Source organism: Kwoniella shandongensis, chromosome 13 (genome assembly GCF_008629635.2).
Source record: "Kwoniella shandongensis chromosome 13, complete sequence".
Lineage (NCBI taxonomy): Eukaryota > Fungi > Basidiomycota > Tremellomycetes > Tremellales > Cryptococcaceae > Kwoniella > Kwoniella shandongensis.
In genome coordinates, this window is record NC_089299.1 from 369,798 (window position 1) to 385,639 (window position 15,842).

General features: G+C 50.8%; 6 protein-coding genes across 6 annotated transcripts; 5 read left to right on the forward strand and 1 right to left on the reverse strand.

The window, feature by feature from the left end:
• Positions 1-694: 694 nt before the first annotated feature.
• Positions 695-2,463, forward strand: CI109_106832 (uncharacterized protein; the record flags this gene model as incomplete). Its single annotated transcript, XM_032002103.1, has 2 exons — positions 695-1,352; positions 1,745-2,463. 2 exons carry the CDS (start codon positions 695-697, stop codon positions 2,461-2,463), a joined length of 1,377 nt encoding a protein of 458 aa, XP_031863660.1.
• Positions 2,464-2,967: 504 nt separating this feature from the next.
• On the forward strand, positions 2,968-5,658 carry CI109_106833 (5-methyltetrahydropteroyltriglutamate-homocysteine S-methyltransferase; the record flags this gene model as incomplete). Its single annotated transcript, XM_032002102.1, has 6 exons — positions 2,968-3,027; positions 3,190-3,308; positions 3,366-3,472; positions 3,530-3,596; positions 3,657-4,842; positions 4,906-5,658. 6 exons carry the CDS (start codon positions 2,968-2,970, stop codon positions 5,656-5,658), a joined length of 2,292 nt encoding a protein of 763 aa, XP_031863659.1.
• A 432-nt stretch (positions 5,659-6,090) lies between these two features.
• CI109_106834 (uncharacterized protein) lies at positions 6,091-8,229 on the forward strand (the record flags this gene model as incomplete). Its single annotated transcript, XM_032002101.2, has 3 exons — positions 6,091-6,160; positions 6,384-6,720; positions 6,882-8,229. 3 exons carry the CDS (start codon positions 6,091-6,093, stop codon positions 8,227-8,229), a joined length of 1,755 nt encoding a protein of 584 aa, XP_031863658.2.
• Positions 8,230-8,654: 425 nt separating this feature from the next.
• Positions 8,655-9,911, reverse strand: CI109_106835 (uncharacterized protein; the record flags this gene model as incomplete). Its single annotated transcript, XM_032002100.1, has 4 exons — positions 8,655-8,776; positions 8,856-9,235; positions 9,292-9,513; positions 9,616-9,911. 4 exons carry the CDS (start codon positions 9,909-9,911, stop codon positions 8,655-8,657), a joined length of 1,020 nt encoding a protein of 339 aa, XP_031863657.1.
• A 350-nt stretch (positions 9,912-10,261) lies between these two features.
• On the forward strand, positions 10,262-11,716 carry CI109_106836 (uncharacterized protein; the record flags this gene model as incomplete). Its single annotated transcript, XM_032002099.2, has 6 exons — positions 10,262-10,508; positions 10,570-10,659; positions 10,729-11,269; positions 11,331-11,398; positions 11,468-11,554; positions 11,616-11,716. 6 exons carry the CDS (start codon positions 10,262-10,264, stop codon positions 11,714-11,716), a joined length of 1,134 nt encoding a protein of 377 aa, XP_031863656.2.
• A 337-nt stretch (positions 11,717-12,053) lies between these two features.
• Positions 12,054-15,687, forward strand: CI109_106837 (uncharacterized protein; the record flags this gene model as incomplete). Its single annotated transcript, XM_032002098.1, has 6 exons — positions 12,054-13,591; positions 13,739-13,807; positions 13,997-14,336; positions 14,529-14,596; positions 14,685-14,766; positions 14,890-15,687. The coding sequence occupies 6 exons, from the start codon at positions 12,054-12,056 to the stop codon at positions 15,685-15,687; spliced, it is 2,895 nt and encodes a 964-aa protein (XP_031863655.1).
• Positions 15,688-15,842: the final 155 nt, after the last annotated feature.

Genomic DNA, 15,842 nt, shown 5'->3' on the forward strand with positions numbered 1-15,842 from the left:
TGGGAGGGGGATCAGCAACGTTGAAGAACTGGCTTGGGAAGTGGGGTGGCTTACCGTTGATGTTCAGGTACAAGACCTAAGCGAAAGATAGCGGTCAGCATAAAGACCCATATATCTTCTACTGCAATCTTCCCGAGCAACAAGGTAGTAGGGTGATGAGAAGACGGAACGGATGACCAGACATACCTTTGGGATGATTGGGATTCGTTTATGATCTACACCGCAACGACGATATCAGCACTGGCTCGTTCTTAGCCGCGTCAACCTAAAGGAAAGGGGTGGAGAACTTACATGAGAAAGGCATATTGACTGTTTGGGTCTTGTTAGGCTATTTGCGTGACGATGAGAAGGTCTTGGCGAGCGAAGATATAAGCTTGGTGTATTTATGGATATGGATGAATGATAAGAGTAGGATGGAAAGAAGGATGTTAATTAATGATCATCCATCCTATCCCATCCCGTTTCCTGCACATCCATTATTTTGATCATTGCATCATTGACGCCAAGTCAAACAAAGGCACGGCGAGTCGCCACCCATCTCGAAGGAAGTTACGTAACATGCGTCTGTTCGCAGCGAATCACTCGCTACGGACACACTGTGTCTCGCATAATTACTATCTGTGTTGTTGTTGCTTGTCGATCGTCAATAACACGACAAGCTCTTGACTTGATCGACCTTGACAACTCAGTTACCATGTCGTCGAACGGGACCAAGCTGTCTTTCTCATTTGCTGCGCCTGGTACGACAGCAGCTACACCAGCTTCTACCTCCACGAACGGTGGTGCTGCTAAACCTTTGTCGAACTTTGAGTTGTTGATGGCGAAAGCGAAAGCTCCTCAAGCGTCTACCTCTACCGCCTCATCATCATCGAAAGTACCTCCTCGTGCTGCTGCTCTGTTCTCTGAAGAGGACGACGATGATCACCCATCTGGCGGACCTCCACCCAATCTTCTCCTTGCTGGACCTTCACGTTCCTCAACTACCAAAAAGGCTCCTCAAACATCGTTGATCTCACGATCCGAACGTAAAGCGCAAGAAGCAGCCAAAGCGATCGACCAATCGATATTCGACTACGATAATCACTACGACGCGATGAAACTTGCCGAACAAAATATCGAATTGTCCAAAAAGAAAGAAACGGAAGAGAGGAAACCTAAATACATAGAAAGTTTCTTACGATCGGCAGAGACGAGACGGCTTGATAAGCTGAGAGCGGAAGAGAAGATGTTGGCCAGGGAAAGGGAGAATGAGGGAGAGGAATTTGAAGGGAAAGAAAAGTTTGTGACGGGGGCTTATAAGAAACAGATGGAAGAGGTTAGATTGGCCGAAGAAGAGGAGAAGAAGAGGGAGGGTGAGTGATTTTACAATACATTTGGCTCAGGTCGCATTGCTTCCTGTCTTGAGGGTCATACACCGTTTGCTTTAGGGAGGAGTAGAGGGAGGGACGGAAGGGATGCCGCGCCTCTGGTGGCACAGACCAAGTCTCGAGCTAGATCGTTGAGATCGCTGGATTTGGACGGCGTACACCTGGACCCAAACGCAGTCCGAAATTCAGAGATAAAGCGGTGTCACGCAGTTGTTACCATGGGATGAGGTACAGCTTGATATTGCAAAGAGGGGTGGAAGGAGAGCATCTCCGAGAATGCACACTCTTCGTGTTGACGACTGGTTGGAGAGGGGATCTGCGTCCTGCTTTACCTTGATTAACGATGAACTCCGCTAACACCATTACTCCTCACTCAGAGGCAATACGGAAAGGCCAAAAGGGACCGGGTCTCACGGCATTCTACAAATCGATGCTCGATACGGACGAAGCGAAACATGCTGCAGCTGTCGCGGCGACTGCTGGACCTTCCTCCGCCTCAGGTCAAGGTCCATCCCTGGCCATCAAACCGCCAACTGCCGCTCGAAATGACGATTTCGACGATCAAGAAGAATATGATCCTCTCCTCGCAAGAGAAGCTAAAGCTTCAGGTCTCAATGATCAATCTAGCAAACAAAAAGCAGGATCGACGAGGATTGATGAGCTGTCTGGCAAAGAGGTCGAGGTCAACGATGAAGGTGAAGTGGTGGATAAACGATCTTTGCTCAAAGCGGGATTGAATATCATGAAGAAACCGAAACCCGAACTTCCATCTTCGCTGCTCACTTCCCAACGGAGTAAGGATCCATTGGACGGTCCCTACAAATCACGTGCTGTGGGTACTGCAGCTAGTTATGCAGAGAGGATGGAAAGAGAACGACGAAGATTGGCGGATCAAATGAGAGACGAGGCGGAGAAGAAGAAGCGGGATGAAGAGGAGAGATTGAGAAGAGAGGAAGAAGAGGCGAGGAAGAGAAGGGAGGGAGATGATGGTGAAGCGGAGAGGAAGAGACAGGAAGCGAAGGAGCGATATCTAGCGAGAAAGAGAGCTAGAGAAGAGGGTAAAGATGGTGGCAACAAGAAGGCAAAGGACGACTAGGGGGCGATAGAGCACACGTATTCATACAAGTGTCTTAGCATAGCATGTAGCAGTTCTCGAGGTATGCAAAGAGCGTCCTGTTGTCCCATCTGTATGCTTGCCATAGGTCGATACCAGATTGTAGCAACCAACTTGTTACTCTCCGTTATCTAACCGAAGCACACTTGCAACATTCCAGCCAACCGAACGGCTGAACCGATATCAGCCCCACGTTTGTCACCTGAATAAATGCCACATCATTTGATTGCGTGATAAATGAATCAACCTGGGTGATTAAACCCTGAACATTTCCCTTGATTCGACTTTTTTTCGCGTCTCGAGCCCATGAGCCCCCCCGTTTCCCCGTCCCCCGAGCGAGTCAGTCAAACCACAAAGATCGAACCACTCCTACTACTCTCTTTAATATTCCATTCCTGATCTTTCTCTTTCTCTTTCTTTCTTCTTCTTCAACCTCCCCCCTTTTTCCCCCCTCTTAACAAAATTAATCCACAAAACATAATCAAAATGGTCAAGTCTGCTGTCCTTGGTTACCCCCGTGTCGGTAAGGGTCGATCAGTCAAGAAGGTGAGTCGATGCGCCCCACACTGCACCGTTGGATCGAACGTGCCACCTCTCTCCAAACTTCACTTTTGCCTGTGATGCTACGATCATTATCGCCACAGTCCTATCATGTGCTATGCCTCGATGCAATCAGAACAACACGACTGACATTCGTTTACCCACCAGGCCGTCGAGTCTTACTGGGCTGGTAACTCTACCGCTGAGCAACTCCAAGAGGCTGCCAAGAACGTCCGAAAGGAGCGATGGGAGTCCATCAAGAACGCTGGTGTTGACACCATCCCTTCGTATGTTCGATCTTGATCTTCTCCCAAGTATTGCTGTTGACTCTCTCACTCTCACAGCGGTGACTTCACTCTCTACGACCACCTCCTCGACCACTCTTTCAACTTCGGTGTCATCCCTGAGCGATACGTTGCCCAGAACTTGACCCCCTTGGACACCTACTTCGGTGAGCAGCTTTTCTCCTTGCCATTTCATTCAGGACCAAGCTGACTGTCTCTTACAGCCATGGGTCGAGGTCGACAGGACCGATCCAAGGGTATCGATGTCGTTGCCTCCGAGATGGGCAAGTTGTAAGTATATCTTCTACCCTGAGTGTCGCATTGACTCGCCGCTAACCCCGTCCCGTGTAGCTTTGACTCCAACTACCACGTCGTCAAGGTCGACCACTCTCCCTCCACCGAGTTCAAGCTCAACCAGAACCAGCAACTCGCCGAGTACGAGGAGGCCAAGGCTCTCGGTATCACCACCCGACCCGTCCTCTTCGGTCCCATCACTTACCTCTCCCTCGTCCGAAAGGCCAACAACGCCCCCGCTGACTTCCAGCCCCTCGACCTCCTCGACAAATTGATCCCCGTCTACGCTGAGCTCCTCAAGCAGCTCAAGGCTGCCGGTGTTGAGGAAGTCCAGATCGACGAGCCCATCCTCGTTGTCGACAAGGCCGAGACCCAGGGTGACCTCTTCAAGAAGGTCTACGAGACTCTTGCCCCCGTCGCCCCCAAGATCACCATCACCACCGCTTACGGTCGTGTTGGCAAGTCTATCGAGTTCCTCAAGGACCTCCCCGTCTACGGTCTCCACCTCGACTTGGACCGAGAGCCCAAGCAGCTCGAGGAGGTTGTTGCCGCCATCAAGCCCACCAAGCTCCACCTCGAGCTCGGTGTTGTTTCTGGCCGAAACATCTGGAAGAACGACCTCAAGGCCTCTAAGGGTCTCGCCGAGAAGGCTATCGCCGAGCTCGGTGCCGACCGTGTCACCGTCTCCACCTCTTCTTCTCTTCTCCACACCCCTATCTCCATCAAGGTCGAGACCAAGCTCACTGCTCAGCAATTGAGCTGGCTCTCTTTCGCCACTGAGAAGTGTGAGGAGGTCGCCGCCCTTGCTGGTGCCCTTAACGGTACCGAGTCCGAGCTCTTCGAGCAGAACACCAAGGACATCGCTGCCCGACGAGAGTTCGAGCGAACCTCTGACTCTGCCGTGCGAGACCGAGTTGCCGGTATCACCGAGGAGCAGCTCAAGCGAAAGTCTCCCTTCCCCGCCCGACGAGAGGCCCAGAAGAAGCACCTCAACCTCCCCAAGTTCCCCACCACCACCATCGGTTCTTTCCCCCAGACCAAGGAGATCCGAGTCGCCCGTGCCAAGTTCGGCAAGGGTGAGATCACCAAGGAGGAGTACGAGCAGGCCATGGAGAAGGAGGTCCAGTCCGTTGTTGACTTCCAGGAGAAGACTGGTCTTGACCTTCTTGTCCACGGAGAGCCCGAGCGAAACGACATGGTTCAATACTTCGGAGAGCAACTCACCGGTTTCATCTTCACTCAGGTAAGTCCAGGACTCGTTGTCAGTGAATTAGCATAGCAGAGATTGACTCCGTTCCCTTTACAGCTCGGTTGGGTTCAGTCTTACGGTTCCCGATACGTCCGACCCCCTATCGTCGTCTCCGACGTCTCTCGACCCGCCCCCATGACTGTTCGATGGTCCGCCTACGCCCAGAGCTTGACCAAGAAGCCCATGAAGGGAATGTTGACTGGTCCCGTTACCATCCTTAACTGGTCTTTCCCCCGAGCCGATGTCTCCAAGGAGGTTCAGTCCAAGCAACTCGCTCTTGCTCTCCGAGACGAGGTTGTCGACCTTGCCAACGCCGGTATCAAGGCCATCCAGGTTGACGAGCCCGCTATCCGAGAGGGTCTCCCTCTCCGAAAGGCCGACTGGGACAACTACCTCACCTGGGCCGTTGACTCTTTCCGACTCTCCACCTCTGGTGTCGAGGACGACATCCAGGTCCACTCCCACTTCTGTTACTCCGACTTCGGAGACATCTTCCCCTCCATCCAGCGACTCGACGCCGATGTCATCTCCATCGAGGCCTCCAAGGCTGACCTCAAGCTCCTTGACGTCTTCAAGTCTTACGGTTACTCCAACGAGATCGGCCCCGGTGTTTACGACATCCACTCCCCCCGTGTCCCCGGAGAGCAGGAGATCAAGGACCGAATTGCCGCCATGGCCAAGGTCCTCCCCGCCGATCTCTTGGTCGTCAACCCCGACTGTGGTCTCAAGACCCGAGGTTGGAAGGAGACCGAGGAGTCGCTCGCCAACTTGGTCGCGGCTGCCCGATGGGCTCGTGAGACTTACGCTTAAGCGTAGTTTCTTAGTTTCTCCTTCATAATCATATTGCATGAGCTTCAACACTCTCATTATCAATAACGTTTTCACAAACAACTTATTTCCATCATGTGTGATACCCATTGTTTCCCTTTCTTTCGTTTCAATTGTCAAAATAGGTGCAGGGGGTTTTAGAGGCAGGATACTTTTGTAGTACAGTAGTAGCAGTAGTAGTAGCAGTAAAGAGAAAAGACGATAAAATGCAGTCTGTTCAACCGGCACTAGTAGTGATTATGAGCACAGGCAGAGTTGTTGCAATCAGAGCGATGAAAGAGAGACGCGATTGAGTGTGATCTGATCGACGCGCGTGACTTGATCGATGATCATCTCCGACATTACATCTCGTGTTTTTGAATCTATCTGATAAATCTATCAAATCATGCTATTGCTTGCTCGGATACCTGCTCCATGTCACTCACTTCCTTTCCTCTCGAATCGCTTGCTCTGCCAAAGGAGATGATAGATGCGGCGAATAGAGGTGAGTTCGAGGAGAGAGTAGGGGTGACAATAGCTGACGTCAACTTGACTTTCTGCTCCTTCCTTGCTTCTGTTCGCCTTTCGTCCTTGTACGATTGCCTCTTATCTTTCTTTCCTGACATACGACTGCATATCGATACCGACGAACCTAAATCATCTCAAACTTCGATCTGCAACACACATTCACGCCTGGTTCCTCCGACACGCGATAACGATGACAATAGCCAACTTGTCAACATCATCAATCTTACTTACCCCTCTTCCCAAGCTTGCCGACACATTACGATGTAAGATCCCTTTTGCGCAATCGCTAGTCAGGGAAGTGAGTAAAGGTGTCGTACCGATACCTAGGAGGCTGGATGAGGTGTATGAGGAAGAGTCGGGGGAAAGAAGTGGACAACAGAGGCAAGGGGGAGATGGAGTACTGTTAGAGGGGGGAGTGAGGGAGAAAGGGAAGGTATCGGACAGAGGGAAATGGATGTCGACAGGGGATGAGGGGATGGATAGGTGTTTAGGGGGAGGATTGAGGAGAGGCTGTCTTTATGAGATCACTGGAGAAAGGTGAGCACACACCGATGTCTCTCTTCTTTCAACCGAATGCCGGGTCGTGCTTTTGTTCATTACAGCGGCAGTGAATCGACAGATTAGCTCTGCGTCACTACTTCTGGCTCGTTACTGGTCCTTGCATCACCCATGCTGATGTACTTCGTTTGGCTACACAGCGCAGCAGGCAAATCCCATCTCGCGCTCACACTCGCTCTCTCATCCCAACTCCCCTCACTCACTTCTTCCCCCGGTGGCTCACTCATCCTCACTTCCGAACGGGAACTATCAACCGACCGACTCGTCCAACTTGCCAAATCCCTACTCGCGACCCACGAACCAGTACCCATTCCTACTGCTGCAGATGCGGATGTGGTTGGATATGCAGAAGAACAGAGGGTGAATCGACGAGTCAAGGGTTTATTGGATAATGTCTTGACGAACAGAGTGGGAGATGTGGATGCTCTGGAACATGCTTTGAACTATGCCATCCCGGCGATGTTGGAGAAACGATCCAGTTCGAGTTCGACGGTCAAACCTATTCGACTTATCGTACTCGATTCGATCACGGCTTTATTCCGAGGTGGATCGAACAACGATGATAAACCAACAGCACCTTCATCGCTCTCTCTCACCGAAAGATCAAAAAGACTCTGTTCGGTAGCTGATCAACTGAAACTCCTAGCTGTCAAATTCGATCTGGTGATCTTGGTGATCAATCAAGTTTCAGATGTCTTCACTAGACAAGGTCAAGGTCGACAATCCACTCCGACTCCAACTTCTTCGATTCCGATGCCATCTTCATCATTCACGCAAACCCAACCGTTTGTAGGGTACTCAACGACAGCAACGGAGATGGAAAGGGATCCTCCGATGATATATTCCAGTCAGGCAAGATGGTTCTCTGGTCAAAGTGATAATTTGAACAAAGAAGCTAGTCTCGGTATCGTCTGGGCGAACGCAATCAACGTTAGGATCATGTTATCAAGAACTGGAAGAAGGAGGTTATTACATCAAGACGATCTACGACCGAGTACTAGTACGAAGAAACGAAAGAGGGGGGTCATCGCACCTTCTCCTATGCCCAGTGCGACTCAAGAGGGTGTAACCCTGGGACTTGGGGTTGAAGTTGACGATATCAAACCTACCCTAATACGAAAGATGCATGTCGTCTTTTCTCCTTTCTCACCAAGCTCAACAATCGACTACGCCATCACACCTAGTGGAGTCCATTCCCTTCCTGAGAGTTATAAAGTGCTCGATGTGACGGAGACCGTTAGGAAGAGGAGAGAAGGGGAGCGGAAAGAGCGGGAGAAGGAGAGGGAAGATCAGAGAAGACAAATTGGGTTGGCACCGTTACATCCTCAAACGCAGTCACAATCGCAGGAGGAGCAGGAAGAGGGGGAGGAATTTGGAGATGAGGTGTTTGATGAATTTGGGGAATTACCAGCAGAGTTTTGGGAAGAGTACCAATTAGGAGAAGAGGGAGGTGTCGAACGACCAGTGGGAGAGGTACCGTCGGCGTGAGGATGGTGCGGGAAAAGGTCATCTGTCATTGTGCGAAAGGTTAGCTGTTGTACTGTATATTGTCCTTACTAAATCATTGTATTCCAAGGGAAGTGCAATACTGCATGCATGCGATACATACGAGCGGTACGGCGGCGTGCTGGTCTTGTCAGCTTGGTTCTATGAATGGTCAGACTGTCCGTGTTGACGAAAACGAAGGTAAATGTCATTTAGCGAGACCTGACCCTGCGGTTGTTGGGTCAAAACTCTCTCATATTTCCCATTGACAGGTGGGTCAGTCCGGCGCTTTGGCATCTTGTTCAGCAAACATCGCGAAATCACGAAACATTGTCATATATCATCGTCATAATGTATCGCTACCGCTGCTATACAACCCAAGTCCACTTCTTCTTGTTCGTCTTGACAAAGCGACCCGCTCAACCACATCACACTTGTTCTTTCGAGGCCATAGCACCGGTCGTCGCGTTCGTACCTTGAACGATAACGCTGGTGGCCTTGACGGCTGATACGCCTGTCGCACCGACATTTGCACCAGCTTGTCCAATGTCTGCGAACACACATGACAAACACGATCAGCCAACGAGCCTTCTTGGAATAGAGTACCGTGACTTGGTACGACCACTCACCCTGAGCAACATTTTCTGCCTCTTTACCGAAATTATGTTCTACGGCTTTGTGCGCACTGACGCTGACTGCGCCTCCTACAGTCGTAGCAGCACTAGCTATCCCTTTTGCTGCAATCGTAACTTGTTCCCAACCACCTTCTGCCAATTTCCTAAAATCGCTCTTGTCCGCTTCGGGAACCGGTTCAGCTGACTTCGCGATACTATCCGGTAGGTAAGAGCCGAGTTTCTTGCCTCCTTCGTGAATCACGTTGCCTATCTTGGTAGCGCCTGATTCTGTAGAGGTAGCGAGGGATGAGGTGGTCTCATTGAGAGAGTGAGCGGTGGAGGCGACGTTGGCAGAAGGAGGTGCGGGGTGTTCCGGATGGGTAGTGGCGACGTGTCTACGGGACAGGCATCTCATCAGCTAAGTTGGCAAATACGGCATGGAGCAACTCACTTCTCAGTATACGCCGTCAACCTCTCCGCAAGCGATTGACTAGCCCCAATTACCGCACCGGCAATACTCTCCCCCCAGCCTCTTGCGATCTTTGATGCGCCTCCTGTCTCGTACTCGTCATCGACGAAGAGGGTTCGGTCATCCCATACTTTCTGAGCTTTGAGGGCGTCCTCGAATTTACGACATAGGGCTTCGGTAGCTTCCCATTCGCCTTGGTTGGTGCTACAGCGAGACAGACGAACTGATCAGCTCTTGGCCATCGTTCTCAAGGATAATGAATAGCAAAGTAGAATTGCGGCCAGCCGTGACCCTGCGCATACTCACCTATGCTTCATTCGGATCTTGACTTGACCAATTGACGCTCCACCATCCGCTGAGACAGGACTGAACACATAACTCGGATGTTCATCCTTCGCTTCGACCTTCTGCACCGGAGAGTTTGGCAAGAGGGGGAAAGACGACGAGCCGATTGTCAGAGTGAGTGTCTGAGAAGGGTGAGTAGGGGGGTTGGCAGGGATGAGGGTGAGGACTAGGTCGCCTGCGGAAAGGGGGAGAGGGTCGGACGCGGGGGTGGGGAGGTGGAAAGCCGCGGCACTGGGGATATCGACGAGTGTTGTCATGTTCAGTGTGTCTGAATGTTTGAGTGTGCGAGTGTGGTTGATTTTGGTCAAGACGTGTAGAGGTGTTGTTGAGATATCTGTTTTCTGTTGGAGTGCGTTGATGATCACGGATTCCAAGGAAGAAGGAGTGTGAGTATTCCCGATGGAAGTGGATGATACGTCATATTTTCCCAAAGTGGTGATTACGCTGTCAGGCACCGATTGATCACTTGTCTGCAGTATGTAATCATTCCCAACAATTCATCATGATCACCGTATCGATAATCATAATTCCATTTACATATAATACTCAACGCAGACATCTCATTCCGCTCTTACATCTCATCTCCACACCCACTCAGCCCCAACATATGCCAGCATTGTCTTCTTCACTCGCAAGACAGACTTTCATCACAGCTTCACGTCGAATAGCACACCAGCCCCACATCCACCCGCACGCCTTTACCTTCACTACAAATCGTCGCGCATTCACGATGAGCAACTCTGACAACAAAGAATCCATCACCAGTTGGGCAGACAAGTCTGGCTCGTTCAAGAGACAAGTCAGCTCTTTCAGGGACGCTATTGAGCCCAATGGCAAATTCGCACCGGAGAAGGGTGAGTGCGGCGAGTCTGAGTTGATCGTATAGCGTGTAACTGATCGTTTTGGCGTGGCCAGGTCGATACCACCTCTATGTCAGTTTGGCATGTCCTTGGGCTCACAGAGCGTTGATCGTGAGGCAGTTGAAGGGTCTGGAGGAGTATCTCGGTGAGTCTGCAGTTGGCAAACAATCCGTCCGGTGTACTGTAAGCTTACGCCGCTTCATCTCCCCGCTAGACGTCTCCACTGTTCACCCTCACATGCTCGAAGGCGGATGGCATTTCGTCTCACCCGAAAACGCATCTGCCAAACCTGCTCCTGTCTCTGAGCACTCCAACGATACCTTCCCCGCCGCTACTGCCGACAAGCTCTTCGGCGTATCCCATATTCGAGAACTATACTTCAAAGCTCAACCAGATTACAACGCACGATTCACCGTCCCAATCATTTGGGATACGAAACACAATACCATAGTGAACAACGAATCTAGCGAGATCATCCGTTTCCTCAACACCGCCTTCAACGAGCTCTTACCCGCTGGCGAGAAGAAAGATCTGGATTTGTATCCCGAGGAATTGAGAAAGGAGATTGACGAGTTGAACGAATGGGTTTACAACGATATCAATAATGGTGTCTACAAGTCCGGTTTCGCGACTACACAAGAAGCGTACGAGGCAGCCGTCAAGCCGTTGGCGAAAGCTTTGGACAAGGTCGAAGAGCGATTGAGTGATGGCAGAGAATTTTTGGTTGGCGGAAAATTGACAGAGGCGGATGTGAGGTATGTACGAGATTCAATATTCCAATAAAGGGAACGTGCGCTAATTGACACGCTTCGTCAGACTTTACACCACCATCGTCCGATACGACCCAGTCTACTACGTTCACTTCAAGTGCAACTTTGGTTTGAGTGAGTCGACGTCCTTTCGCCTATCAAGTGAACATTACTAAGGTAACCGGGCATCCCCTCCTTTCATAGTCCGACACGACTACCCTAACCTCCACAAATGGCTTCAGAGGCTGTACTGGAACAATCCTGCCTTCAAGGACACTACCGATTTTGCTCGTAAGTTGTCCTTGACTATCACCCACCCTTATCAAGAATCCACGCTGATGCTCCTCCGCAGACATTAAGGAGCACTACTTCTACTCTCACAAACACATCAACCCCAACAGGATCGTTCCCTACGGTCCAAACGTGGACATCGAGCCACTCAAGTCCAGCTAAAGCAAATATGTATCGCAACGGGGTGATTTCAGCAGTGTTCGAAATATGGGTATAAGAGGTCAAGCGCATGATCATTAGCATGTATATATTATTCTTTCCATCCGGTGTAGCCACTGACTCACGGAGTACTCATGAAGGGAAAAATGATCTCATTGCGAACCTTTGTACCCTCCTTTGTGGCTATTCCGATTAACACAGGATTGATGATCAGCCATATTGACCTGCCCTACTCGCACATCAAAATGTGTGCTTGCTTGATCCACGGCGAATAATTTCAACATCAAGAGTTTGATATACCCAACACTGAGCCGTCTATACTGATCGATTACTGATCGAGATGGCACGCCGTAATACTCGCTCTTCTTACCCTTCACCAAGAGCACTCCTCTCCCCACCGGATCGTTCTTCGCTGCCATTCCAATACTCGACCGCTCGACCACCTACTGGTTATTCAGATATCGAGACTGCATGGTCGCAGCCTAGTCATGTAGGCGGGATGATCCCGCCTGCTTCTCCAGCACCGCCGTTACCTCAAGCTCGAGCGTCGATTCTTCGAAGACAACCAGCAGAGATATTCAGAGATGTGGACCCGTTTAGCGAACCCGAGGAAGTAGGTGGAGATGGTCAATCGGCATATACTGGTACCCTATATCAGCGGAGTGATTGGGGTGATGGCGATGATGATCCCCGCACGGGCATAACACGGGGTAATAGCACCGGCAGCAGTTCGTCCTGGGCAGGTCCTAGATCTGCTCGTACGTCCCGAGGCGGTGAGGTGTTACCGCAAATAGCAGAGAACGAAACATGGTCGCCTATTGGACCTCAAACCACATCGCCATTACCATTAACACCAGCTGTGCGAGAGGGACCAGCGACAGCTGAGGCCAGACAGAGGGTCTCGTCACCTTCGTCTATGGGTGGAGAGGAGGGAGTAGATGTGGAATACGCTTACGATCAGATTGCTATTATGGAAAGTCCGAGCGAGATGACACCGGCGATAGGTGCTTCTGCTCAGTATCGAGTATCGGTTGAATCAGGAGGAGTGGCAGTGAGGGATAGTGGGAGAAAGTCGACATTGCCTTCGGTACTTGATCTCGAACAATTGAGTAAACCGCGTACAATGGGGCAGGTATCGCCACGGCAGGTTATGAGAGAGGCAACTCCGACGAATGAGTACGACCCATTTGCCGATCCACTTATTCCCCAAAACCATACTGTGAATCACAAGGATCACCGAGACCCATCACAAGCATATGGGTCAAAGCGCGATAGAGCTATCAATCCCCAATCAGACTACAGCTCCCATAACGCTGCTCCTAATCTTCCAAGCTCATACTTTTACTCGCACTCACCTGGCCTTGGCTCAGGACCCAGTTCCGGGAATCAGACCGATTCCCCGAAATTGATCTCACCCGAGGCTCAAGAGAGATTGGGTAGGATGTCCGTCGCCCCTGCGAGATATAGTCTACCTCCATCTAGAAAGAGGAGGATGAAAGGCGGGAAACAGAAGCTTGGGCGGGGTTTCGGTCTTGGGCTCGGGGGCTCTAGTAATGAGGAAGGAACTCCCAGCCAAACATCAAATGACAATTCCAAAAGTCACGAGAAGACCGCTGCGCCGGCCAAGCGCAAAAGTCTACTTGACCGTATCAGATCATCCAAGATCGCCAAACTCCACGCTACATATCTCCCATTTCTCAATCCACTCAATACGCTCTCTTCGGCTCTTATGCTCACTATTGCTACGACTTCTGGAGGAGGGAGTGGGATGAGCGAGGTAGTGAAGGTTGGAAAAGGGGTGTTTGAGATCTCAAGAGCTGGTGAGGGAAGGGACGTGGGGTTGGGTGTAGGAGGTTGGTGTGGTTTTGCCAATGGAACGTGAGTCGACCCGTCTGATTCAATAACAGTTCCAAGTGTCCCATGTGATTATTGGGCGGTACTGTCGATCCACCGATAAGTGTATTGTCGGAATAGGCCTGTTGCTGTTCGACAGAGTGCTGATTTTCACAAACGCTCTCGTCACAGCTCGCAATGTGAGCCATATAGCGATGGTGATTTCGCTACTTCATCAGGCACATTCCTCATCCCCGGACAGTGAGTGTGGCGTGGATTGCCATAACACATCGTCCTCGTCGTCCTGGGCTTGGGTAGAAGTGCCGAACCTGGGCTGGAAAGGAAGTTGGCATCCTAGAGGGCGCTTGGAGCCTTTGCCTTGATTGTGCATTCTGACGAAGCGTATAAGGGCTAATGAATGGGAATGTGACCTTGTGACATTCCGCACAGCTCATCACTCACCAACCTCTCTTCAATCATGACTTCCCTCTTGGCGCTCACTTGGCTCCTCGCAACATTCCAAATCGTGACTGCTTTTCTCCACTTCTATCTATTCTTCGCCCTCTCCATCCCTTATTCACATCTGACCACCACCAACGACGAAAACCAAAACGAAGACAAAGACGAAAGAACAAACGCGAAAATTGTGGCAGAGGTGAATTTACGAGTGCAATGTGAAAGACAGCCGTATGATGGATATTTATGGGTTTGGTGGGCTTGGTGGGCTCATCGACGAGGTCCGGTAGGGGTGATATTCGCTTTGCTGGCGGGGTCCTTCAGTATAGTGACGGTGAGTGTGTGGTCCACGTCGTCAATCATTTCCTGAGAGTGGGTTCCCTCTGTGCCGGTGCCACGCAAAGTTGTTCAAGCTCTGCTTTTCTCTGATTGGATTGCTTGTCACACTCATATGTAGATGTCATGAAAGTGGACGGAGGGTGTCTGCCTATCGAGCCTTTACTGATCACTCCTTTCGAGTCGACAGTTCATCATGGTCTTCATATTCCGAAGAGCGATCGAAGATGCAACTCAGTCCGCGGACGTACACCTCGGGTGAGTTCTGTCGACCCGCTTAGCCGATCTCCCCTTGTGTTTTTTGGCGGTATTAAAGCTGACTGATCTTGTTCTTTCGATGATACAGCAAAGGGGCATATGTGCCACTCATGACTTTTTTGAGCACGCTCGATCCCTTCGTTGAAGCGATCAAGTATGTGCTTGGAGTCGTAAGTGAAACATATGCACCTGCTCCTTTCCCCTCGCCACAACACTCTCCTGTTACGATTGTGCCAGCGTATCCTCAGACATCAGCCGTATAAGAGAGGAGTACACTGACAACCCCCACGTAGCAACTCAACTTCTCCACCTTCCTTCGTCCACCCTCCCCTTCACCAACTGTACTTCTCCTCCCTGCTTCCGAGAAGAAGATGCAGCATATCCGACCGTATACTAACGGATCATCATTCTTCGCTCCTCGTCAAACGACCGTTAGTGGACAAGTCCCTTCGACAGATAGACAAGCTCGCCGACCTACAGCGAACGGATTACCGCCCGACACTGCTTTCCCATTACTATCTCCTCAGACAGCATCAGTACCTTCGTCTGAGCTTGACCCGGAGACTATCCGATGGTTAGCAGCTTATCCGCACGATAAAGAACTTGTCAATCTGATCTCTGATCTTCGCTCAGGAAGGGAGAATGACGATTTCCTCCTTTCCGAAGTCGGACTACTCTATCTCAGACCAACAGACGATGCAGAAGCTGCATTGCTCGTCCCTCCCCAAGGGGAAATACGACGCGAGCTCATCGAAGATGCTCATTTCGATCCTGTTCCCTCTGGGTCTCCTTCATCTTCACAGTCAGCTTCAGCACATAATGATCTGGATACGATGATGGAGGTTCTTTCGCAGACATTCTGGTGGAATGGTATGAGTAAAGATGTCCGACAATGGCTGGACGGATGTAAAGTCTGTCAAGAACGGAAGAGGAGAGAAGTGATGGAGCAGAGAGCTGGAATGACAGCTGTGCCTTGGACAGGGGTGACACAGGGTAATGACACGACGATGGGACAAAGTGCGATGGCAGCGGAGATGGCTTATGCGATTAGAAAAGCAGAGGAGGAAGCGGCAGAGGGGAGGTTGGTGTAAGAGCCGGGCCAGTAGCATAGGTCGTACAGGTATAGCAATGGCAGATAAGTCAGAGCAGTTCTCCGAATCTCAGAATAGCGTCCTACGAGTTAGTAGCCTTGCGCCCGTTTTGCAGCGGGTTGAGGGTCCAGTCAGTGATGTCGAGATACATCACA